This window comes from Wolffia australiana, chromosome 6 (assembly GCF_029677425.1).
Source record: "Wolffia australiana isolate 7733 chromosome 6, ASM2967742v1".
In the NCBI taxonomy this organism is placed as follows: Eukaryota; Viridiplantae; Streptophyta; class Magnoliopsida; order Alismatales; family Araceae; genus Wolffia; species Wolffia australiana.
Window position 1 is genome coordinate 837,785 of NC_135840.1, and position 27,809 is coordinate 865,593.

A 27,809-nucleotide genomic window follows, 5' to 3' on the forward strand; every position below is an offset into this window, starting at 1 on the left:
GTAGGAGGGGTCCAGGAGGCGGAGGCAACTGTCGGTCGACGGAGTGCCAAGCCGCGGGAAACTCACCATAAGTCGAGTCGTCCAGATCCACTCGGGAAGGAGCTTCAACGGGGAGGGATTCAACCTGGAATTGGGTTTCCACTATTGTCACTAACTCTTATTGTTCATTTGAGCGCGGATTGATATTGGATATACATTGCAAATCCGGTTCTCGGTCTCGAGTGTCCATTGATACAACTATAGTATATCAGAAGTCGTCCTGCATCAAAATGCCTCAAAAAAATTGGCATGAGGCAGTAACCTCATGTCAATAATGCATTATTCTAATGGTTAATCCAATTTAAAACAAGGAATCTCCTCATAAAAAAATGTTTCATTCGACAGCTGATGTTGGTCCTGGTGGTCTAAGATCGTTGAGCATTTCTTATGCAGTAGATTCAATATTCAATTCTCCTGGCTCCTGGAGGGCTGACCATCATTAACCCGCTGGTTTACCTCACTTGGTCTGGCACGTATTAGTAGAAGAATACCACCTCTTAATGCCGGAGTTGTACAGAATAGAAGCCAACGGTTCCAATCCACCACTACCTTTGCATCATCACTTTATTGATTCATCCTCGTTAATTTACGTCACCATGATTGAGCCAAATGTTTAATATTACCGGGATAAGTGGGTCTGCAGCCTCGTCTATGTCTTCAAGTTTCTGTTGTTGACGAACGTCACTTGACCGGCAGTGCTTCTACAATTCTTATTCAAGAAGACAGCTGACTTTCAAAGTGGAAATACCTATTTTTTGTTGTCGATTGGAACCATATTATTGTGAATGTTTTATCATAATTATCCCCTCCAAGTTTATTTCGGTTAATCTTACTGTTAGGTTTCTTTGATTTACGTCTTCTTATACGCGTCAACTTGCATGGGCATGAGCAATGTAATAGAGAGACACGTTACGGAGCTCAGGAATATATTATTTCTCCGGCTTCGTTTCTCTGCTGCAGGCGGGAGGAAGATGGTTTTGATCACGACGGCTGCTGACTCCGGCGAGTCTCTTCACTCGACCTTCGCCTCCAGATATGTACAGAAACCCCTCCCAAGGTATCTCTCTCTGACCCTTTCGCTTAGATCGCTGTATATTTCTCTTGATCTTTACTTCTCCTACTATACCTTTCTCTGTTTATCTCTCAAATGGGTTTCCTCTCTTCATCTCTATCCTCTCTCTCAGATCACTACTCTCTCTCTCTCTTCTTATGCTCTTGTCTTTACTCTCTGTCTCTGTTAATCTCTCTCACTCTCTCTCTCAGCTTCTGTCATTTCATCTCTCTCGCTGCTCTCCACATATCATATCTTTACGTCCCCACAAATCATATTTGTTTTCTGTATCTGTCTCGCTTAAAACTCTCATTCCATCTCTCTAAGAGGTACTCTCAGTCTTTCTCTTTATCTCTCCGTCAACCATTATTCTTTCCCTGTATCCGAACCTCTGTTTAGCATGGACTTTTAAGCAATACCTGTTTTTCTATCCATTTCACAGGGAGTTTCCCTAGCGATATCTCTCTTTCTCCCTCTTCTTCCGGCCCATCCTTCTCTCTTTCTCTCTCGCGCTCCCTCCCTCTCTATACAACTCGTACAAAATCTTCTGTTATCACTTCTTTTATCTGCCTATATATTAAAGTATCTAATATTTATTTTCAATTAGATTCAAGATGCCGGAAGCGGAGATTCCACGAGAAGCGGCTTATCAAATCATCAGCGACGAGTTGATGCTGGACGGCAATCCTCGTCTGAACTTGGCTTCCTTCGTGACGACATGGATGGAGCCCGAATGCGACCGCCTCATCATGGCGTCACTCAACAAGAACTATGTTGACATGGATGAGTATCCCGTTACCACCGAGCTCCAGGTGAGCAGTTACAACCCAGATCTTGGGAAAAATAGACTGGCGTGGATAGATATATAAAAGAGTGATATAGATAGAGAGATCGTTGGATAGATAAAAACCCATATGGACAACTATTTATCTATCCACTTATCTCTCCTTGTATACCATTCTCCTAATATTTATGGATGGATGGACGGAGCAAAAGATAGAGAAAAGTAGATAGATACATAGACGACTGATGTATAGGGAGAGATAAATGGATAGGTAAATATACAAAGGGACAGGTCTGAAGACAACTATCTACATAGATTCGTGAGTACGGGAGGAGATGCGTTTTGATGGGTGGATGGATGAAGAGAAAGAGAAAAGTAAACATAAAAGAATGATACGGAGGGAGAGATTGGTGAATAGATAAATAGGCATATGGGCAGCTTTGAAGATAACTATGTACATAGATTCGTGAATATGTGAGTATATGCACTTAGATTGGTGGAAGGATGGAGAGGAAGTTAGAGAATAGTAGATAGATCCTGGGAGAGAATAGTATACAAATATATAAAGAATGAAACGTAGGGAGAGATAGGCGGATAGACAAATAGACACATGGACAGCTATAATGACAATTTCTGTTGGTGAATAGATAAATAGACATATGGTCAAGTATTCAGGGAACTTTCTAGAGAGGGAAAGATATCCGAATCTCTGATAGATAAATGAGTGAATTTACAGACAGATGTCTAATATAGTAAGGTAGAGGGCCAGATACATTCTCTAAATAGATAGATACATGAATTGACAGTAAATAAGATAGACTGATAGACTGGATGTGGTTATCAGAATCGATGTGTGAACATGATAGCGCACTTACTACACGCGCCAATTGGGGACGAGGAGGCGGCGGTGGGAATGGGGACTGTGGGCTCGTCAGAGGCCATCATGCTGGCTGGGCTTGCTTTCAAGACCCGCTGGCAGAAGAAGAGGAGGGCCCAAGGGAGGTCCATTCTTAGTCCCAATATTGTCATCGGCGCAAATCTACAGGTAACCTCCAAAACTGATCTCCAACATGGAATGAGTTTCTCTCATTTTTATTCATAGAGGAATAGTATGGCTAAGAGAGGTGGATAGAGTTTTGTGCACGCATTAGAGCAAAGAGAGTAAGATGTGAAGGGAGACGCAGATAGGAAAAAACCTCGATGGTTGTGAAGCGAGAAGGAAGACATATATCTTAAATAGAAGTTAGATAAAGGAGAACTATTGGAAGAGAGACGGCGAAATAGAATTAGAGACATGTAATTAAGCTGAGCAAGGGAGTCCAAAAATGAAGAGGTAGATGAAGAAAGAGAGAGGTAAGCTTTCAGTAGAACTTAACTGCACTAGGGCGGATGAGAGAGAGACGGGATGGAGAGAGTGAATAAAAGATTATTAAGTTGAGAGGGGAAGTGCGAGAAGGAAGAGATGGATGAAGGAAGAGTGAGAGAGATACATTTTAGATAGAACTTAGATGCAAGAAAGCGGTTGGAAGAGAGACCGGATGAAGACAGGGAATAGAAGATACATAAATGAGTCGAATGGGAGAGTGCGAGAAGAAAGAAGCAGATTAATGAAGAGAGATATAGTTGTAGCTTACATGAAGGGGAGAAGAAGAATGTTTGAAGAGAGAGAGAGAGAGCAGATGATAATTAAGTTGGGAGTGCAAAGGAGAGAGAGAGAGAGATACAGTATTACATCGTGGGAGAGGGGGATGGTGGATACGGTAGAGAGAGAACCGTCGGGATCTAGTTAGAATTAGAGGGAGGAAGCTGAAAAATATATGCTTCTTATTACAGAAAACGAAGTTATGCGTCCATGGATTGGAGTTTTACAGGTCTGCTGGGAGAAGTTCGCTCGGTACTTCGAAGTGGAGCTGAAGGAGGTGAAGCTGGTTGAGGGATGTTATGTGATGGACCCAGCAAAGGCGGTGGAGATGGTAGACGATGACACTATTTGCGTGGTTTCAATACTCGGGTCAACGCTAACGGGAGAGTTTGAGGACGTCCAGCTGCTCAATCAATTGCTTTCTGAGAAGAATGCGCAAACGGGGTAATCACCTGACCGATATATATCAATAAATATATGGATATGGAAAATAGCGAGAAGACATGCAAAGGGTTGTGTGCACAGGAGAGGATGTGTGTGGGAAGAGAGTTTGGGTTGTTGGTTATTAGTCGGAAGAGAGAGAAACAGGAGAGAGGGAGGAAGATATAAAGAGAAAGGAGAGAGCGATAAAGAAGATCGGAGCTAAAGAGAAGAGGGACATACAGAAAGAGGAGAAAGAGAGAGGGAAGAAGAGAAAAGGGGGAGAGGGAGAGAGAGAGATCGAGAGACTTGACTCTCTCATTCGCCATCCGTCTCATTCTCCCCAGTCTCTCTCTATCGTTCTATTTATCTTTCTATCAATCTATCTATCTCTATATCAATCAATCTATATATCCATCTATCTATCTACCTACCTGTCTAAGATATATATATATATATAAACTTTGCTCGACTCTCTATTTACTTTCTGCTGATGCATCGTGCAGTTGGGATATTCCGATTCACGTTGACGCTGCCAGCGGGGGCTTCATCGCCCCGTTCATTTATCCCGAGCTGGAGTGGGACTTTCGTCTGCCATTGGTGAAGAGCATCAACGTCAGCGGCCACAAGTACGGCCTTGTCTACCCCGGCGTCGGTTGGGCTCTATGGCGATGCAAGGAGGACCTTCCCGAAGAACTCATCTTCCATATCAATTATCTCGGCTCAGACCAGCCCTCTTTCACTCTTAATTTCTCCCGAGGTAATGGTTTCTAACGCAGACACGCAAAAATTCAAAACGGTTTTATCTGGGTCAGGACTATCGATCATCCAGCTATGATTTGTATGCAGGTTCGAGCCAGATTATTGCCCAGTACTATCAGTTCATAAGGCTTGGTTTTGAGGTGACCTTTTTTTGTCCTCTTTCTTTCTCTATCCACCAGTTAAACAAGATGGTGGTTGTCTTCTAGACACTGTGTCTCCGCCTTCATTTCTCTGTTTTTTCCTATTATTCCCACGTAATTCTATATTTTTTCAGCATGAAAAAGGCGTTTATTTTTCTCATACACCCTTCCTATCCAACGACCATATGGTCTTCTGCACCTTTCTCCCGATGATATCTATCCAAATTTGTGACCTTTTACGCTATTTTTTCTATTCATTATTTCGTCTATCGATCTGTGCCACCCACTTACCGTGGCTATCATTTATCAATTAAGTTATCTATCTATGCTAGCTATAAATACTGACTCTCCCGAAATGATCAGTATATTTCATCATCTATTCTATTTACCCTAGGTTTTCCAGTTGCATAATCTTACTGTTCACAAAGATACCTTCCACCCATCAACGTTACGCCATCTGATACTCCGATTCTAAACGTTTCTTGTGTGGTTTATTCATTTCCAGGGTTACAAGAATATCTTAGAGAACTGTATGGCGAACGCTCGCGCGCTGAGAGAGGGCATAGCAGATACAGGGAAGTTCAAGATTCTCTCCAAAGAAAGAGGAGCTCCTGTGGTGGCTTTCTCTCTCATCGATTCCAGCAAGTACACAGTGTTCGACATTTCCGAGGGCCTGCGCAGATACGGGTGGATCGTCCCGGCCTACACCATGCCGGCGGATGCTAGCGACGTGGCCCTTCTCCGCGTCGTCATTAGAGAAGACTTCAGCCGTGGACTCGCCGAGCGTCTCGTTTCTCACTTGAGTGCAGTGGTGGCGGAGCTCGGCGCGGCGCCGGGGCGCACGGCGACGGCAGCGCATCTCGCCGCCGGCGAGGAGGGCGGCGAAGCTGCGGCGGAGGAGATCGCCACCTTCTGGCGCAGGCTGGCCCATCGCAGGAAGACTAGCGGGGTCTGCTAAAATGGGTAGCCTCCTTGTTCATAGTCTTCGTACTTCGGCTGTAACGTAGGTGTAGATCGAGTTGTCGTTTCTTAGCTGGACAATAGAATCTAAAGAGGAGTCGAAGACTCGCAATATGGAAGCGGCCGAATAGGGACCTAAACAAGATTAGATTAGTAATAAATGGGCTTTTATAATTATACTCGATCGAGATTAGATTGTTAGGATTTCGTTTAAGTTCAAACATAGGGAGGATTCAGCATAGATAGAGTTAAACATAGATAGGAATGGACGGTCAGGATTAGATCCAGAGTAGAGTTTATAATCAATTATAACGGCTACGATTATAACGGAGATTAAATCCAGAGTAGCTATTATAAACAATTATAATGGCTACGATTATAAAGGACTATCTGCGTTACTACTTTACAGTATAAAATACCAACCTTGTTAAATTTTCAATCAATGGGAATACAACAATCTTAAAATCTTGAGTCTTTTGAAGCAAGATCAAAGTCTTACATGGTATCAGAGCATGAATTGGGGATCAAGATGGCCGGGGAGAGTTCTACCGTCACGCCCGCAGGATCCACCGTCGGAATCACTGCCACAACTGCAGGACAAGTCCCAGTTGCAATTCCACCAGGAATTACAACTCATCCGAGATTGAGCAGCGACAACTATCAGATGCGGAAGGGATCCATTATCACAATTCTACACGGGTATGATTTAATGAAGTTTATTGAAGGAGTTTTGCCTCCGATTTCCATTGCAGATGCACATGGGAACATAATTGAGAATCCCGAGTTCAAGAAGTGGTGGAGAATAGACCAGCAGGTCTTGGGTTTTCTTCATCAAACTATCTCCGAATTCGTGTTACCCTACATAAATAAAGCAAGGTCCTCATGAGAAGCTTGGGAAAAACTGGAGAATATATTTGTTGGTTGGAATCAAGTGAGGATTATGGAGCTTCAACGTCAACTACACAATATGAAGAAAGGTACATGGTCACATGAACAATATATTCAGCATTTTTAAACTGTTACAAAGTCTCTTGAACAAATGGGGTCATCAAAGTCCTGAGTCATCTGCCACTTACACGTTTCTAAGAGGATTAGGATCAGCCTAGACCCAGTTTGTTAGTGTCAATGAGAATCTTCAACATTTGAAATTAGATGAAATTGTTACTAACCTGAAGGCTCATGAAGCATTCCTAAGCTTTGAACAAGAGGATGAGAAGAACTGTTTTCCTCCAATGGAAAATAATCTGCAAGTAAAAAGAATCAGCAAGGATACAATTATCTGAAAAAGGACTAAAACCAAAACAAGAATTACTTTCAAGGCAGAGGACGAGGAAGAGGAAGAAAACAGAGATTTCAACCCAAATGTCAAATTCGTTCACAATTCCGGCACCGGGCCGGAGACTGTCCAGAATTTCAAAAGCTCCAAGTCCACGCATCCTGATCTCAGAGACACAATCAAGCTTACATTGCTACTACCTCAGAGCATCAGGATGGTACCCTAAAAGTGGTGCAATGCATCATGTCACTGCAAAGATATTCTACAACGTTTTTATTGAATTTTATGATTTATATTGCCTTGTGAAGGACAAATCAACCCATCAAGTACTGCTTTAAGGGAGAGTTAAAGATGGTCTTTACTATCTAGACTCTCCCAAAACTTCAAAAGCTGTTTTTCTTGGGGAAAAGGCGTTATCAGACAGCTGGCATGCCAGACTTGGATATCCTCAACTTTGAATTTTAGTTTCTATAATAAATAAATTAGGACTACCTGTTTCTCAATTTAAAAAAAAAAATTATATGTGAGCCTTGCAATTTAGCCAAATCACATATATTGCCCTTTAGTCCCACTTAACATACATCTACTCAGTACTTAGAAGTGATTCATTCTGACTTATGGGGGCCTTCACCAGTTTTCTCAAAATCTGGTTACTCTTATTATGCTGTTTCTACAGACAATTTTAGTAAGTACACATAGATTTATCCTCATAAAAAGAAGAGAGATTTACTCTCCACGTTTGTGGAATTTTCCACTTGAGTAGAAAAACAATTTCACTATAAAATTAAGTATCTACAGTCAGATTGGGGAGGTGAATTGCAATCCCTCAATTTGTTTCTCAAGCAACATGGAATTATTCATCAGATTTCTTGTCCTTATACCCCTGAACAGAATGGTACAGCAGAAAGAAAACATCATCATATAATAGAAACTTCTCTTGCATTGTTAAAACATGCTCACATGCTTAAATATATTTAGGATGAAGCAGTAACTACATCTGGGTTTCTTATTAACAGAATGATTATGCCAGTCCTACATAATAAATCCCAATACAAAGTTATTTTTAAAACTAAGCCTGACTATAATTTTTTGAGAACTTTTGGATGTCTTTGCTATCCATATTTGAGATCTTATGCTCACAACAAGCTTGAAGATAGATCAAAACCTTGCATCTTTGTGGGATACAGCTCAATGCATGTTGGCTATAGATGTTTTTTTCTCCAAACAGTAAACTTTAATTTCACGACATGTTGTATTTTATGAAAATTCTTTTCCTTTTTTGGCTGATAAACAAAATTCCACAAAAGGCGTTTTGGTGCCCTACCCAAAAACTGACACAGTATCAGATGTCTCCTCATTTTGCATTTTGGAAACTGTTCAATATGATGTTAAGGTTACTCCTGATTCACAATCAAAAATTGATCATATTAATGATCAAGATTGTTCTGAATCAACCAACCTATCATCATCTCCAGTCAACAATGTCTCTTGTGATTATCCTGATATTCTTGTTAATAAATTTCCTGAAATTATGTCCACCTTTGATCAAACACCTGATCCCAATGTTCGATTAAAGATTAAATCTCTCCAAGACATTTATCAGCATGAAACAAGTAATGGTTGACAACCTGATTTCATTGCTCCTAAAGAACTATTTTCTTGCTCAAATCGATATCCAATTCCTCAGTGTTTGAGTATTTCCAGAAACAATATTTCTGAGCCGACTTCCTTTACAATTGCATCCAAAAATGTGAATTGGATGCAGGCAATGCAATCTGAATACAATGCTCTTATTCAAAACAATACTTGGGATCTAGTTCAAGAGATCCTAATCTTCATGTAGTTGGTTGGAAGTGGGTTTATAAATTGCAGAAACTTGGTTTTGCAGGGTCCAAGACAGACACCTCCTTATTTTTTAATCTAAAACCGTAACCTCTCTTTATTTTAATATATGTTGACGATATTCTTATTATGGGGCCTAATGAAGTTAATATCTTTAATGTCGTCAAAAATTTACATTCTGATTTTTCCATTAAAGATCTTGGACCTGCACATTATTTTTTAGGAATTGAATTTATTAAGCATCGTGATGGATATTTTTTAACTCAGAAAAATTTCACTGTTTCGCTTCTTGAAAAGGCTAATATGGAAAATTGTAAACCTTCATCCACTCCTTGTCTCTCTTCTGAACCACTTGACTCAAACGATTTACTTCCTTAAGGCACAATTTATAGACAAACTGCAGGAACACTTCAATATCTAATGTGTTAATGTCATGTAGACAACATTAACACAACCTGACATTGATTTTGCTGTTAATCCTGCTTATCAAAAAATGCGTTCTCCAAATTCTAGTGATTGGAAATCTCTTAAACACCTGTTAAGATACTTAAAAGGCACAATTTTACATGGATTGTTTATTTACAAAGATTCCTTTTTTACTTTAAATGCATTTAGTGATGTGGACTGGCCAATGATAAAACTGATCGTCGATCCACAAGAGCATTTCTTGTTTATGTAGGTAAAAATCTCATCTCCTGGAGTTCTAAAAAGCAACCAACTGTTGCTAGATCAAGCACAGAAGCTGAGTACAAAGCTCTCGCTAATTGTGCCTCAGAAATTCTTTGGATTCAATCTCTTCTTAAAGAAATTAACATTGAACAAAATCATGCCCCAATTCTCTGGTGTGACAACATCGGGGGCAACTTATCTTGCGGCCAATCTAATTTTTCATGCTTGCACTAAACATATAGAGATAGATTTTCACTTTGTTCGTGAGCAGGTCTCCTCCAAGAGCATCTCTGTAAAATTCATCAGTGGAGAACCTCAACTTGTTAATGCCCTGACAAAGTCTTTCCCAAGAGGACGATTTCTACCTTTGCGGCTCAAGCTCAACGTCCGAGATTGACTGATGCACTTGACGGAGGGTAAAGAGGAGTCAAAGACTCGCAATATGGAAGCAGCCAAATTTGGACCAAAACAAGATTAGATTAGTAATAAATGGGTTTTTATAATTATACTCGTTCGAGATTAAATTGTTAGGATTTCATATAAGTTCAAACATAGAGAGTTAAACATACATAGGAATGGACGGTCAGGATTAGGTCCAGAGTAGCCATTATAAACAATTATAACGGCTACAATTATAACAGAACATTTAAATAACAGGCAGGAGTGGACGGCTAAGATTAAATCCAGAGTAGCTATTATAAACAATTATAATGGCTACGATTATAAAGGACTATCTACGTTACTACTTTAGAGTATGAAATACCAACCTTGTTAAATTTTCAATCAATGGGAATACAACGATCTTAAAATCGTGTCTTCGTGTTCTCTTCCCTCTTCTTCTTCTTCTTCTTCTTCTTCTTCTTCTTCTTCTTCTTCTTCTTCCTTCTTCTTCTTCTTCTTCTTCTTCTTCTTCTTCTTCTTATTCTTCTTCTTATTCTTCTTATTCTTCTTCTTCTTCTTCTTCTTCTTCTTCTTCTTCTTCTTCTTCTTGAGTCTCTTGAAGCAAGATCAAAATCCTACAATATCTAGAATTCAAAATATAAGTTGTCATTTAATCCGTAATAAAGTGTTTGTTTTCTGTTTATATCTAGCACACATCTTTAGTTTCTTCTTGGGGCAGTTAAATGGCTCCATGTGAATTAGCTGCACTTGATCCAATGTGGAGACAAAGTTATCTCTAATATACATCCTCAACTTGGTAAGGAATAACCAGTTAGTGAGGAGACACTAAAGACAGACGGTGGGTTCTCTTTTGAGAAAGAATTCACTGAATGGTTTTATACTTAATTGTCAATCATTTTGATCCATATGGTTATTCAAATATTAGAGATTTACAAAAAATATGGGTTTTAAGAGTTATGAAGGTGTGGCAAGTACACATATTATCTTTTTCAGCTTGTGTTTCTCAATTTACAAAAATTTGGCACTAGTTAAATTAGGATCTGGAAATATCAGGGGATGAACTCACAGTAAGCTCTTCTTTTAACTTATCTAAAAGGTTTGTAGTTCATTTATTTATTTCAGCCCTGTCTTTTTTTGGCTTCTATTTATTTCACGTGGCTGGCCTTTTTTTGGATTCTCCTTTTTTTTCTTCTTTGAACTTCTCTTTATCAGTATCTGAACTTGTCTTAGAATTCCCCACTAACGCCTGTTTAAGAAGTTTTGGTTTTGTCTTTGCACTAGTATGGCTGACATCATTTCAAACAAGCTAGTGTTCACAGTCCTGGTAAGATCTAAGCTCCTCAATGGGCTGATCCTTCATTTTTGTTCTCATCCTATAAGATATTAGTAACCATTTCAAGTTATTTTTTCCCTTCCAAGGTCAAGTTCTTATGCATTAGTCACATGTAGGGTTCGCCCGTCCCGATGCCGGTATCGGGACGGATGCTGAACTGGATACCGGAAATGAATTTTCCGGTATCCTATTTTTTTGATATCCGGATATTGGATATCGGATATCGGTATCGGATATCGGTTGCTACAGTGCCGATATCCAATACTGGTATTTGTCCCGACACCGGCATCTGTCTCCGTCTCAGGGGGACAGATGACGGTACCGGATATCGGATGCGGATATCGGTTTACGATATCTGCATTGAATTATTTATCACTCTCTCTCTCTCTCTCATTCATTCACACTGTTCGCTCTATCTTCCTCTCGCTTTATCTCTCTCACTCTCGTTCTTTCTCTCTCTTTCGCACTTGTTCTCTCTCTCTCTTCTCTCCCCCTCTCCCTCCCTCTCTCCCTCTCGCTCTAGCTGTTCATGCCTCTCTCTCTCTAAAAATATGAGAAGCACATTAAAACCACATTTCTCTCTCTCTAGCTATTAAATTGATATTTAATAATATATCGACCTCATTTAATATATACTAACAAAAGTTTCTAAAATCTCCCATGTGGGATAACTGGATTCAGAGTTTACGTTAACTTTGAATCCTGTTATCCCATATGGAAGAAAAAGTAAAAATTGTACACTATATAATAACAGGGGTTGAACATATATCAGAGTTGAATAATGCAATTTAAATTAACAAGTATAATGTGTAAAGGTCGATTATTTTATCGGTCGATTCCAGATATCGGAACCAATATCCGGATATCGAAAACCGATATCCGGATATCAAAAAACCGATATCCGGCATCCGGTATCCATCTCCGAAATCCGGATATAGAAAAACCGATATCCGTTATCCGATACCGATATCCGTCCTCACCCCCCGATATCCGATAGGGATATCCGTCTAACCCCTTCTAGACAGATATCGACTGATATCCGATATCCGATATCCAACACCGTCTCATTTTTTCCCAGATATCAGATATCGGTTGTCCGATACAGGATGATGGATGGATATCGGTTGGGCGAACCCTAGCCACATGGCTCTCACGACAAATGAATGTTTTTTTATGAATAAAATTCATATTAAAAAAATGAATGTGTCATACATCCTAATACATTCAGAATAATATTAAAAAAAATTAATCAGTCACCTTTAATATTGTCTGGTTATTCATACCTATTATAATAAGATTATTCAAGCAATGAGACTCTTATCGGGGAATGAATTAATTTCATAGTAAGCTTTCGATTTTTAGAAGAAAAACTATCAAACCCATATCTGACATTAATTTTGAATGATTTAAGACTTAGAAAAGGATATATCCTTTTTGCTTCCTGCAAAATCATGCCAAAACTTGTGACACTAGAGATATAGATACAAAAAAAATGAATTTGAAGGGGATCAATTGCTTAGGGATGTTCCAGATTATTTTCTAGAAAAACTCCGAATTTCTACATCCACTGTTGGGAGGGACTGCTGAAAAAAAATACAGTGGTTAAGCAACAGATGTAAAGAGGATAATGATGATAAAACAGGCATCTTGTCATCATTAAGGCCCATTTAGAAACAAGTAACATGGTCCAAAGCTAACGCATCAAGGCCCATTTAGCCCAAAGCCTTCCCAGTCACACCCAAAGTGATTGAAATTAGCTAATGGAGGATGGGTACCCAAGGTCAGCTTATAATTTATGAAACCAATGATGGAAATATGTGGCGGGCAAGCCAATCGCACATTCCATATCTCGCTCCATGTTCATTGATAGAACATATTCATTATAGTTCACGTGTGATGCTTATAATGAAGTCCATGAATACAAGATCAAACTTAGTAAACTATGATGAGATTGTAATACGGAGATCACTAGTCTTTTAGCATGTGTTCTAAATATTCCTATTCGAAGGATGTGCGAGAAGGAGAGTCAAAGTATACGGATAGAATAGCATTATCTAGCCTCACTCATATTATGAGTATGGTCAGTCCCATAGCCATTAGTGTGGAGACACTAAGGACAGATAATGGGTGCTCTTTAGTAGAAAGCGTTCACTGAATTGATCCATACGAATCCCTGAATGGTATTATACTGAATTGTCAATGAGGTTGATTCACGTCACACTTGTGTAATTGGTCCTTAGAGCTGAGACACCAAAGACATCTTGTGGATGGACGGTTGTACTTTGACTATGACCTACATGCCCCTAATCATGAGATTCTAAATAGTCTTAGTTCCGGTGCATTGAAAGTTCACGAAGATGATTGAGTGGTCAAGATGGGATCGTCCACCCTTGGTATATAAGAGGTGACAGCTCAAAGAAGGCGATGCGATGAAGTCCTTGGCCAAGGTAGTGAACTATCGGAGAAGAGTTCTCTGATGATTTCTGATAACATCAATACTAACTTGGATGACCGATTAGGGTTTGATAGTTCACCATACCCTAAGTCATCCTAGGAGCTTCAAGTGGATGAGGGACTATACGTACACGGTAACCGATGATGAACAAGTTCCATGAGTGTGTCGATACACACTCCTTTGTATTTCTAGAGCACGAGGTGTAGCTTGGCACCCGATAGATTGGACACCCAACCTATTAATTGGGTTAAATCAATCTGATAGTAATTAATCTATATGATGATATAGTTAATTAATCTAGAAGGCAAATAAATGTTATTGAGGCACTAGAGTCATTAGAAAAAAACTACACTGACACATGGGCCTACAGGGTCACATGCAAATGGTCTTTTGGAAGTCAGAAGATGTACTTAAGTTTGGGGAATATTATGAAGAATACCCACCAAGTATAAATAGGGGAAGGCCCTGAAAAAAATTCGACCAAGCTAAAATTGTTCATGGGCCTTCTCCTTCTTCTCTCTTCTCTACACACCTCCACATAACTCTCGATGCAATTGAGATGAGATAATGACAGCAACGGAGGTCGAACGGAGCTCGTCAAGGCGCAGGAGGATATTTGATGTGCCAAAGATCACATGGATACGCCTAGAGGCTGCACACATGAGCAGCTCAACTTAGCCCGCTTTAGAATCCAAAAATCACGGATGTGATCCATGTAAAAGACCTTTTTTTCATGTTTTTTTTTTATGCCATTATGATTCCATTATAAGTTTTCTGCTGCATGGAATTATTATGTTCATCCACATCAGGGCCTCTAGAACCCAGTTACCAATTTTTCCCAAAAAAACATGTGATTCACTTGTAGGCAACCGACTCTTGGCTATTGCGGAATATGCTTGGAGTGACCAAAATCAGAATACTACAGTTTGATTGCTCAATGACAAGCCCAAAATCCCATTTTCTTAAAATTCTAGCCCATTATGTGCCAAATTGTGTGCCAACTCTTGGAGGCCCACTACTGGTAATCATCCAATTTGGTGCAAAATGATTTACATTGGTTCTACAATTGGCACCATTCTTCATAGCAGAAGTTGATTTACACTTCTTTTGATGTAAATTTAACTTCTCTTGATTAAATAAAATTATAATTATCTTCACTCACTCGGGCATCTCTAGTTCTGAGTGAAGTCATCTCCGCATGGACTGGTACTTAGAAATTTATATAATACAGGAGTGAGAATTAGGGAGTACAAGATGATAATATGGGTAACCAGAGATTATTTTTATAATAAACTAGGATAAATAGTAGAGAATAATAGGAATAATATTTATATGACATAAGGTATATTATGTTTATTTTATTGTTCTTTTCATGGGATGAGAGGTAGTGGATAAATGTGGGGAGAATATTTATTTATAGTATTGTAATAAGAGCGAGATTAAAATAGATAGTAGCAAATATATTTTTAGACTTTGATTATGATGTATAAGTATTTTTAAGGCCTACATTTTATACGGATAAAATATATAAAAAAATTTAGAAGAATTCAAGACATTAAATAGAAAAACAGGGAAGTAGATGGTAATAGAGAATAATAAGAGCAGCAAGGTTTAATTATATCTATTAATGTGAGATTAGGGAGTTTTGGTTTCTTGTAAAATAAGATGCAGATTTATTAACATATTTAAGAAGTATTTATGGTATTTTTATATTATAAAATCAAAGATAAAATGAAGAAATCAACAGAAATTCAGATGTGGTTAAGGTGTTTGACTAAATTCATCAATGAAGATAGTTAACAAATTTTGAATCAAAGCACGATTATTACTTGTGCTCATTCTCAGTCAAAAGATACTGAAAGTATGATAAAAGATAAACATTTGAGGGGTTAGGTGATAGCTTGTGCTCTCTCGATGCTGTATCTCCCCTTCCAGTGCTCTCTTGCGAGCAGTGCAATCAGATCGTAGTTACCCATTGCCACCGTCCAGAAAATAGGAATGACAATGGTTGGTGATTTTCTTCTCTACCCGTCATTCAATATTAGAGAGACAAAGTTGAACGGTTGCGACTAAGCTGCAGAGGTAGACCCTATTTTACCGAGCAATGGATTGCAGTCCACGTTAGAGCTACCTCATCAGCAACCATTATCCTCATCAAATACCTTTTAACCAATCATATTAGTGCTCGTGTAGATCTTACTGTCCTCATCAATAACCCGAACCAATCAGAAGCCAGCAAAAGAGAGAGGGAAAAAAAAGATGTTAGATGTAAATCAGTTAGATTTGACAGTCACTTAGAAATGGTGCATTTATGATTTGGGCTTTTGGATAAGTTGGCTCATCAAAGCCCTGTCATCCTTTGTCTCTCCATTCTTAAATATAGCAACGCAGTGGGCCATCGTCCTATCTTCTTCTCTCATTTTGCCTAGATGTCGGCTACATAGAAAATAGGTAAATTTTAATTGATTATCTGGCTAGGTTATGCCAAAAGAGGGGCAAATGATAAAGTAGGCTTTTAAATTTTCTTCTGTCAATTTAACTTATCTTTGTGATGGTGTGCCTATCTATGGATTTTAGGGTTAAGAGATTTGGCACAATGATTTTTATACAGGTTAGGGATATTACTGTACTCTAGTCCTACGTATATCCTGACCCGATGTTCAATGAATACCTGACCTAGTTCACAAACTCAAATCAAATACGCAAAATCGAGTAAACACAGATATCAAAGAAAAAGAAAAGCCGGCGACACTTTGATATCCTTATCGCCCTTCGCCCTAACAGGTGATTGAGACATCACTTTGCCCCCGTAGCCATCGTGAGAGGTTACCACAACCTTACATTCTACTACACACGTCACTTGGTTGGCCCCCTTAGCTTACTCTTAAGAATGCTCACAATTCTCTAAACTCCTTTAATTATTTCAAGTAAAAGAACAATGCTAAAATGATAAAATCAGATTATACGATATTTATATTTACTTTTTTCTCCTAAATGGGAAACATTTGACTTTTGACTAACTTTGATTGCCTAGTCAACTCTCTTAATTTGCAACTCAGTTGTAGAATCACTGAATCACAATCCACTATTAAATAACTTCTTAATTTTCCAAATTTAATCACACATCAAGAATTACTGGGATTCAAATACTGACCCAATGAGAAATTATTTGATGCATACTAAGATTCTGCAACTTGAATCTACAAAACTTTGAATTCTGACCAATAAAGTTCAGTTAAAAATGATTCCCATAAGATACTTAAAATTCTCATCCAAATAGACCGAATATAATTCCTAAGATCAATTTAAAATATTCTCCAAAAGGGGCCCAATATAATTTTGATGGAGGTCCACAAAAATTTGATTTGAAACCCAAATAAATCCTTCAATCAGCCCTCTAGAATCCTCCTTATATTCATCCCAATAGTCATCTCTTAATCAGTGCTCGCATGCATGGACTCTACACAACTCATCATTGGGTTCTCTTGGGCCTAGTTAGATCACCTAGGCTCATTGTACTTGGGTCATTGCTAGGCTTGTTGTCCTACTGCCTTGCCTAAATCATAGAAAAGTCATAACAAACACTTTTGTGCTAGTGCGAACTGGCCATTGGAGGCCTTAAATACTGGTATGTGGATCAATTGACACTGATATGCCTAGCAAGCTTGACCTCAACACTGAAGTTTGATGGTTGACCATCCCATTTTTTTGCGTCAAATTGTTGGGCTTCTAAACCATAGAAAAGTCATAATAAAAAGGGTAATACAACCCAACGGCCCTATTAATCCACAAAAGTTAAATTCCAAATAAATGACAATAGTATGGACATAATGATGTCAAAAATAACCCAAAAGGTGCATGAATGCATACGTAAAATTGGATTAAATAGCGGGCTGTGATTAGAGGGCCCACAATTAGGATAATATTGTTTGACCACCAAATGACTAGCCCAAATTTGGTTATTACTTAACATGTTAGCCCCTAATGAGCCAAGATTCATGCCCACTCAGTCCCAACTTGGTAATCATCCCAATTGGGATCATTCTTTGTAGCAGAAGGTGGTTTTAGATTTCCGTGTGTGTTAAGGGGAGTTGTTATTACATTTATCTAGTAAATTTACTGCATAAAGAATCACAGAGATGCCTGATAAGGATAACAAAACGAAAAAAGTATATGCTTATAGGATTGCCTTAGGTTAGAATATGTGATGTTAGGTTGATTACCACATAGCCTGAAAGATAACATTGTGGGATAAACATGTAATCACAATTAGATTGTTAATTCATGAACATCCTAGAGTCGCACGTGTATCTTATATCTTCTTTATATATTTCCACCGCTAAGGGTCTTGATGAATTAATGTCCCCTAAAATCCAATAACAGTCCTCTCTCTCATTTATATTTATTGGAATAAGTTTATTCATTATTATTCTCATGTCAGGTTAATAAAGAGGTCATTTGAATATCTGCAACGACTAAGTGAATTATGAGTAGATAATTATATAATGATCACTAGTCTTTAGACATGTGTTTTTAATATTCTTATTTAAATGATACTATAAAACATGAATTCCTTAAACATGTGTTTGTGATGCCCTTTAAGTATGTCTTTTACTGTAACCTACTCATAAGAAGAATTCTGTACCTATCAATCTACTAATATTCAGTGTTTTCAATGCATAATTTACACCATTTTGTTACATTTTATCATGTTTTTATGATTTGTTTCAAATATTGTATGATTTCACTCGCACACTTAGTTTGTACAGAGTTAAACAGTATTTTGAGCTTAATTATATTTGAGCAGAAATTAGACTTGATATTGGTTAATTTAGTGAAAATTTCATGCAAAAAAGAGTTCTATTTTGAAATATACTCATGTTTGAATTTTATGAATTGTATGGATTTAAAATAGTGTTTTTAAGTATTTTTCAGGAGTAAAATTGGCATAAAGGTCCCTTACTATTGGGTGACGAGCCCAGCGGTCATGGCAGCGGGCACACACACATGGCACATGGCGCATGGCTGGAAGTCATGTTGCACAAAAATGGTTTCATTTAAAATCGTTAATGAGATGTTTCATTTAAAATCACCAAAGGAAATCGTAGGAGCATTTAAAATCATTAAGCATACCATTAATCGCCCAATTTTGAAATCTTAGAAGCACCACTTAATTTATAGTCGCATTGTTTTATATTTTTTCCACGTGAGATTTTACTTTAGATCACGTGTCATTGAGACAAAATGAGGATCTGAAGCATGAACAGTGGCCAACTGATGTGTGGGGGGAGGACTATGCCATCGAGCGCTTATGGTGCACTATGTGCCTTCATTCTCTGCCTCTGATTGTGTAACATGCAGTCAACATCGTGAATTAAGCATGAAGTTGTTCATTGGATGGATCACATCCTTCATTCCATCTTCTCATATCTCCAATTCCAATCATTAAAAAACCTAATCCAGGTTTACTTAGCATTTCTCTCTATGGTTGGATCCCTTTCTCCCTCTATACAGGGTTATTGTATGCTACAGAACAAATTTTTTTGAATTTATTGCATGAGTTTAATTTTCCAAAACATAGAACTGAAACCCCTAAAAATAAACTGATCACGTATCAGTTCCTTATCACATGATTCCAAATAGTTGGTTGTATGGTCAATATGTGATCCTCTACCCACAGTAAAATATTACAGTCACTCAAGGAAGATAATGCAGTTACGCCCTGAACAGGGTAGTTAAGATATCATAGAATGTGTTATCTGGTCAATTCTTAAGGAAATGTACTAACTATAATGACATATTAGGGTTTGATGCATATCCATACCATAATTTATTCCAGGGGCCTTGCATAGATAAAGGATTGTATATACACAATAACTAAAAGATATTAGAGATCTACAAAGGAGTAGCTACTATTCTATACCTCAAGAGCACTAGGTAGATCTTGGAAACCCATGGGGTTGTAATTAAACCTTTCTATTGGATTAAATTGATCCATGAATAATTAAGCTATATGTTTGATATAACTGAGTAATTACGGTTGCCCAATAAAATATTACTGGTATTCTAGATTTATTTACTAGACTACTAGTACAGGGGCCAAGAGGGATACCTAAAAACATTTGAATTTCAAAAGATATAATTAAAATTTAGGAAATTTTTAGGAAAAACGTATTACCAAGTATAAGTATGAGAAAGCCCCAAAAAAATCCACCTCAGATAGAAGTTTTTGGGAGCCCATTCTTATTCCCTATCTTCTAGAGTACTCTTCTTAGTATCATGAGGGTATTATCATGAAAATATATTTACATATCTATAAAAACCCCCTTAAAGAAACAAAGGACAATATCTGACGTATTTAGTACCATGTGGATATGTCTAGAGGCAATAAATTTGAACAACTCAATGAGACTCAGACATGAAATTTTGTATGACAAGCCCCCCACACTCAAGGTGATCAGATAATCCAATTTTTTTTGGTTTTAATGTCATTGAGGTTTAATTTATGTTTTGATTTGCTTCAATTTATATTGTGTGAATTGTTTCAGATTTTCAAAACTAGAACAAAACAAGGCTACCACGCATTTTCATGTCATTCGCCATCCTTTTATGAATGTGAATTTAGTGAAACAGTGCATGATATTTTTTAGTTGATATATATATATATATATATATATATATATATACACACACACACACACACATTCAGGTTTCAACTTGTTTCATAATCAAATTATTTTTATATAATATAATATAAATTATTTTTGATAAAGACGAATCCAAAATTCTGATGGAACTTTGCATGAGCTAACATGTTTTTTATATTTATATAAAATTTTCCTTATTTTTATCGCATTTAAATTATTATTCTATTTTATTCCATGAATCTAGAGCTTAATGGATCATTATATATGATTCCTTTAAGGGTTAGCAGGTCCCATCATGGGTTAATGGGAGCTGTTAGGCTATAATGGCAAGGTTACGCCTAAGAGGGAGGGTGAATTAAAATTTTAAAATATTTTCTAGTTTAATTTACTTCTAAATATTTTATTTCAAACATGCCTAGTGTAGAATGGTCGAAATAGATCAACAAAAATATTTTTATGCAGGTTAGGGCTAGTCCCTTAATCCTATTCCAAGGATATCAGACCTGGAGTTTTTGAAATCCCTAAACCAAGCATAAGGCTCCCAAGCAATAACACTTGGTGAAAAGTAATACATTGGATATCAAAAATAAAAAATTCAGTGAAGAGTTTGATGTCCTTAGCTCCCTTAGCTTTGCTGGATGCGTGTGTCATCCATCTTCTCACAAACCACACAGGTTGCACTTTCCTTTTCATACTTTCCTAGAATAGATGATATCCAAAATCCTCTAAATATTCTTTAGAATTCAAGTCATAATCAAGCAAAGTCACAAACAGATTTACATGATTTACAGTGTTAAGCACAAGTACTTGATTGATAGTCTGTATTCAAGATAATACGTATGCAAGATAATATATTTTCAGGAAACTGTACAGTCAATAAGATATTTACTCAAAAGGATATTAAATATATCTCACTGTATTTCATGTTTATATCTCTCTCTCTTATTCACTAACGATTCTCTCCTTTGTCGTTCAAGTTCCTCTTCTTTTTCTTTAAATTTTTTTCACCTTTTTGTTTATCAATATCTTCTACCATTTCTGAATTTACTCCTTCCTATATCTCAATATATCTCCACGAAATTTCTCTTTCCGTTACGACTTACCACACATAAGAATGGAAATCTACATCTGTTGATGATTCAAACATCAGATATTTGCTTCTGCCTTTTTCCTTCAATGTTATTTCTTTCTCTTCTTCTTTTCACGTCCAGCTTCCTTTGATCAACATGAAATAAAAAATGAGAAAATAAACCTAGACTTACCAGGAATGGAGAATGAATCTTCAATTCTTCCTCTTCCCTTGTTCGCCTTGTGAGAGATGATCATGATGTGTGCGACTGCCTAAATACCTTGTGTTTCTTTCTTGGGAGATCTTGCTTGTAGACAGAGTGCTTGAAAAATATAAATCCTTGAGGACAGAACTTTCAACTTTAAAAATTAGGGCAAAACATGGGGTGTTATTTCACTTTAAGAGATAGCAGGTGGTGGCATTAAATGCACACAAAATTTGAATTAAAGTGAGAAGACTTAATGATGCCGGACGTCGTCTCAACGGCGTCCGACCGCCACCGAAGGAAGGAACTCGGTGTCGTATCGCTAACTGATCGGATTACGTCCACGACGTCAACCGATGGATATGCGGAGAACAGAAATATATGTATGACGATGACGAGGACGATGATTCTACAACGGTACGTGCAATGCGCCGACAAGCTACGAGAGCCAACCCGGAGCGGGGACGGGGTCGCCAAGCTGGGTCGGTCCAGCCCTCCAAGTCGTCCGAGGTGGGTCGAGGGCGCGCCCGCCGTCGAATGGGGCAACTCCCACTGGACTGCTCACCCGCGTCGGGGCGTCCCGCCTCGTACCGGACAGGAACGACGCTCGTCTTTGTTTCGTAGTTCTCTCAATCTGTCCCACTCACCTATCTAACCCGAGCGCGGTGGAGGCAATACGAAAGAATACTGGCGGAAATAAATGGCGTAAAGAGGCTAGGAAAGCAGAGTACCTTCGGCGCTGGCGGCGGGATTTTCGCACCAACTGATTCCGGAGGAGGGTAGTCGGGTGCGCCGGAGGTTGACTGGTGCGGAGGGCGGTCGTGCGCAGTCAGCGCGGGCGTGCGAGAGATGTGGTCGACGGTGGTGGGCGCGCGGCGGCGTGGCGGCGGCGCGGCAGCGCGGCCTTGGCGCGGCGCGGCGCGCGGCGGCAGCGGCGGCAGCGCTTGGCGGGCGCGCGCAGCGGCGCCTTGGCGGCAGCGGCGCAGCGGTGGCGCTTGATGGCGGCGGCGCGGCAGCGGCGCAGCGGTGGCGCTTGGCGGCAGCGCATGGCGATGGCGGCGCGGCGCGGCAGCGCGACGGGCGCGCGGGCGGCGCGGCGGTGGCGCGCGGCAGCGCGTAGCGGCGCGCGGCAGCGGCCAGCAGCGGCGGCGCTTGGCGGCGGCGAGTGGCGCGGCGGCAGCGCGGCGGCGCTTGGCAGCAGCGCGGCGGCGGCGCGCCTTGGCGGCGGCAAGGCGGCGGGGCGTGCGGCGGCGGGTGCGCGGCGGCGGCGGTGGCGGCGGCTGCCCTTCCTCCTTCCTCTCCCCCTTCTCCTCTTCCTCCCCTCTTCTTCTTCCTCCTCCTCTTCTTCTTCTTTCTTCTATTCTTCTCCACGACCTGACCCTTCTTCTCAAAATACCAATCTTCAAATTTAGGTCAAAGTAAGGGGAAGTGCCCACCTCTTCCCCTTATATATGGGTGAAGATAGGCCCTTCCTTAAGTCCAAAAACAGCAAAACAAACAAGGTAAGGAAAGGAAATAATGAAAATGGGCTTGTCAGGCCCAACATAACGAGGGGGGGGTGAAAGAGTTCCTCATGTGGAGCCTTCCCCGCTACACGACAACACGATAAAACCGAAAAGCTATAGAATAAGGTAACCGAAGGTGTCGGTGTGCTCCGGTGGTCGGCGTCCGCGTCATGCCGAGTAACGGAATGCGGAATCCCGTGTTGCTGCGGCGGCTCGCCGTGGTGGCTGGACTCGTCTCGGTGGCGAGCTGGGTAGTGCCGGCTCCTCGGGTGTTGGGTCGGGGAAGTCCTGCTGCTCCTCTGCTGCTGGCTCGATGACGTCCGGTGGTGACGCGCCATCAACCCTCCCGGGGTGGGAAGGACTCGACTCCGGCGAGTCAGGGTGGAGGATCGGCGACGGTGGAAGTAGGTCGGGACGGAGGCGTCGGAGCTCCTGTTCTGTAACCCACGTGTCGTCCGCGCAGGTGTGGCCCGCCCAACGTACTAGGAATCTCCTCGATGCTTCCCCACCTGCATGGTCAATTACCTCCTGCAGTACACAATCGATTGCCTCGTGCCTATCGGGTGAAACAATTGGGGGAGTGGTGTCGGCAAACTCACTCACGTTGAAGGGGTCTAGAGAGGTTGGGGTGGGGAAGAAGGGGCCCGATGCTGAGCTAGGTCCGCCACATTGAATGTAGAGCCTATTCCCACGTAGGAGGAATTTCGACGACGGCGTGCGCGTTGTCGCCCACTCTACGGAGGATCTGGAGCGGGCGGCGCTGCGAGCATGCAGCTTCGTTGCCGTCCCGGGAGAGTATCTCTCCGGCCTGAGTCTGACCATCACTAGGTCTCCCACGTCAAATGCTCTGGGTCGGCGATGCAAGTCGGCGGCTTGCTTGTACAATGCATTTTGCTGCGTGATCCTATCATGAATGCGATGATGTAATGCAGAGACATGCTGGGCAAATGCAAGTGCGTCCTCGGAAACCCTAACATGAGGATCTATGGGAGCTAGGTCTAGGGGTCGACGGGGTGCCTGGCCGTAGGCGATCTCAAAGGGGCTCAACCCGGTGGTTCTGTTCACCGAGGAGTTGTATGCGAACTCAGCGCGTGGTATGACAAGATCCCAAGACGCGAGGTGTTCGCCTACGAGGGAGCGTAGTAGGTTGCCCAAGCTACGATTGACCACCTCCGTCGACCGTCGGTCTGCGGATGGTAGGCAGTCGAGAACTTGAGCCGTGCCCAAGAGGCTCCATAGGGTCCTCGAAGTAACTCGTGAAGCGCCGCGTCACGATCGGACACGATCGAGGATGGCAGCCATGGAGGCGCACGATCTCTCGGAAGAAGATCTGGCGACCTTCACGGCGTCGAGCGTCTTCGCAGGGCGAAGTGGGCCATCTTGAAAACCTATCCACGACTACCATGACGGAGTCGTGAGTGCCTCGCGATGCGGGGCAGTCCCAAGACGAAGTCCATGCTCACGTCGTCCCAGGGACGCCTCGGCGTCGGCAATGGGGTATAAAGTCCGGCGCTCTTCTTGACTTGCTTGGCCAAGGCACATACACGGCACTGGGCAACTATGTTGCCAACATCGCGCTTTAGGGAAGGCCAGTAGAATTGGCCTTCCATGGCGGCGATCGTCTTGTCGCGGCCAAAATGACCGCTAAGGCCTCCGGCGTGACATTCCCAAGTGAGGAAGTCACGTAGTGATGTGCGAGGTACGCACAATCTGTTCTTAAAGAACAGGTATCCGTCAGTAAGGACATAGTCCTTGTAATCGTGGGATGGTCCTCGTCGGACTTCCGCGTTGATGGGGCCGAAATCAGGGCAGTTATCGTACCCATCTCGGATGGTCTCGAACCCCAAGACTGTCACCTTCATGACGTTGAGCACGTGAGTTCTCCGGCTGAGGGCGTCGGCTACGACGTTGTCCTTGCCCTTCTTGTGCTTGATGACGAAGGTGTAGTCCTGTAGGTACTCGACCCACCTGGCGTGCCGATCGCTCAGTTTCTGCTGCGAGTGCAGGTACTTGAGCGCCTCGTGATCCGAGAAGAGCACGAACTCCGATGATAGGAGGTAGTGTCTCCAATGCCGTAAGGCTTGGATGACCGCGTAGAACTCCTTGTCGTACGTGGAGTATCGAAGCCTGGCATCGTTCAGCTTCTCGCTGAAGAACTCCACGGGGTGGCCCTCTGGCCGAGGACGCCTCCGATGCCGATACCTGAGGCATCGCATGTAACCTCGAACACTTTCCCAAAGTCGGGAAGCCGTAGTACCGGCGCCTGTGTCATCATGAGCTTTATCTGCTGGAAAGCTCTCTCTGCTGCCGGTGTCCAGGCGAACGACTCCTCCTTGAGGCAGTCGGTGATGGGCTATGGAACTGAAGTTCCGTATAGATAAATCTATAGAAAGTCGCCAGTCCTATGAAACTCCTAACGTCGTGCATGTTTGCGGGTCGGCCACGGCGTGATGGCGGACCTTCTCCGGGTGGCTACGCCCTGGGCGGACACGATGAACCCTAAGAAGGCAACCTCGGACGCTAGGAAGCTACACTTCTTGGGGTGGGCGTAGAGCTGCTCCTGCCGTAGGATGGTGCAGACCTGCCGAAGGTGGTCTGCATGCTCGTCTCTGGATCTGCTATAGACGAGGATGTCGTCGAAGTAGACGACCACGAACTTCCTATGAAGGCGCGCAGTACCTCGTTCATGAGGCGTTGGAAGGTACTGGGCGCATTGGAGAGGCCGAAAGGCATAACCCTCCACTCATATAAACCGTCCTTTATCTTAAGGCGGTCTTCCATTCGCCCCGGGGCGGATCCGCACTGATGGTACCCACTCCTCAACTCTATCTTGGAGAAGATAGTGGATCCCGCCATCATGTCGAATAGATCCTGCACACGCGGAATGGGAAAACGGTACTTGACCGTTATCTTGTTGATGGCACGGCTATCGCAACACATGCGCCACGTGCCATCCTTCTTCGGCGCTAGGAGTGCGGAGTGCAGCGCAGGGCTCATGCTCTCCTGGATGAGGCCCTTCCCCAAAAGCTCCTCACTTGCCGTAGCAACTCCTCGTGCCGGCGGCTCCATGCGGTAATGCGGTAGGTTCGGGCGGCGCGGGCACCAAGTCGATGGCATGCTGTATGTTCCTCATCGGGGTAATCCGCTTGGTAGCTCTTCCGGGAAGATATCTCCGAACTCCGATATGAGAGCCTCAACCTCTGGGGTGCGAGGGGTCACTGCACTGTCAGCAGGGACGTCAAGGGTGACGGCCAGACACATAGGTGTATCGTCACCCTCGCGGCCAAGGTCGCGAGTGAATAAGGGTCCTCGGACTATCACTAACCCTACTGGTCGGGTCGCGGCCGGCTTGCTGGCGGCCGTGGTGTCTGGTGCCACGTAACTCGTCGCCCCTGGTGCATAAAGGAGCAGGTGTTCACGCGCCCTGCTAAGGTGACGTCGTGATCATATAACCACGGCCGACCGAGGATGATGCTACCCACCTTCATGGGTAGTACATCACAATGCGTCCTCGGCGTATGTGTTCACCTTCAGGGGGCGCGGCGGCGCTTCACAGATAGTGATGAAGCGTCGATCCATGAAACGATAAATGCGGCGTGGGGTGCTCTATCGAAGTCAACCTAAGCCGCTGACCATAGTATCTGAGATCGCGTTGATGCAACTACGCTATCCACGATCACCTTACATGCCTTGCCGTTGATCTTGATATGCGTGTAGAAGATCGACGCACGGATGGCCGCATCATCGAACGGTGTCGGCTGTTGAGCGGCCGTGGCAGTCTAGCGGAGTTGTCAACCCGCGGTGATATCCTATCTCTACTGCTGCGGGGTGTCGACGGCGATGTTGGCTAACGGCCGGACGGACGCCGCGGCCTGTCACGGTGGGGCTCCTCGCGCCTCGATGATCTGGATGAACCCTATCTGTCCATCGGGCTCCTCGTACTCAAGGCGCATTCCTCGTTCCGTGATAGTGGTCCTCCGGGTACGTCGGCTCCATCGCAATAATCCTGTTCGGTTTCCCCGACATCAATCAAAAGTGTAGATGGGCATTGGTGTGCCCGGTGCCCTCGTCCTTGGCATTTGTAGCACGTGATGTGTGCTTGACTTGGTGCAGCGCTACGGGCCGGGGCATCGCCGGTCGAGGCCCGGGCTTTCGGGGTAGACCCCATTGAGGTGGTTGGGGTCGTTCCTTGGCCCCCGGTGACCGGTGCGACCCGAGTGGTCGCGGGTAGGGTGGAACGAGCGGGTGCAAGCCGAACCGTAGGAACTCGTGGCGTGGTGTGCGCGTTGGCGCGGGTGTCTTCGACAGGTGGATCCATGTGCTCCACTAGGTGGTATGCCTCATCGACCTCTGCCGGTTGGCAGTCAAGGACCTTGCTGCGCAAGGCGGGCCGAAGGCCGTGGGCAAAGAGGCCGATGATGACGCGGGGGTCCTCCACGAAACGGCAACGCATCCGGCATTCCTCGAAAGCCTCGATGTACTCCGACACCGGGAGTCGACCTTGCTTAAGGTCGAGCCACGAGAGGAAGAGTGTCATCTGGTACTGACGAGGAACGTACTTGTTCCTTAGCTTCCGCGCCATTTCTGCCCATGACATAATGGGCTGTC

General features: G+C 42.4%; 1 protein-coding gene across 1 annotated transcript; it reads left to right on the forward strand.

Annotated features, from left to right (window-relative positions):
• Positions 1-1,010: 1,010 nt before the first annotated feature.
• LOC144704442 (glutamate decarboxylase-like) lies at positions 1,011-5,796 on the forward strand. Its single transcript, XM_078576863.1, has 7 exons — positions 1,011-1,096; positions 1,698-1,902; positions 2,719-2,919; positions 3,746-3,960; positions 4,443-4,696; positions 4,786-4,838; positions 5,344-5,796. The coding sequence occupies exons 1-7, from the start codon at positions 1,011-1,013 to the stop codon at positions 5,794-5,796; spliced, it is 1,467 nt and encodes a 488-aa protein (XP_078432989.1).
• The last annotated feature ends 22,013 nt before the right edge of the window (positions 5,797-27,809 follow it).

Coding starts and splice junctions, on each gene's coding strand:
- LOC144704442 (XM_078576863.1), top strand. CDS start 1,011: ATGGTTTTGATCACGACGGCTGCTGACTCCGGCGAGTCTCTTCACTCG. Junction 4,697..4,785: donor CACTCTTAATTTCTCCCGAG/GTAATGGTTTCT, acceptor ATTTGTATGCAG/GTTCGAGCCAGATTATTGCC. Junction 4,839..5,343: donor TCATAAGGCTTGGTTTTGAG/GTGACCTTTTTT, acceptor ATTCATTTCCAG/GGTTACAAGAATATCTTAGA.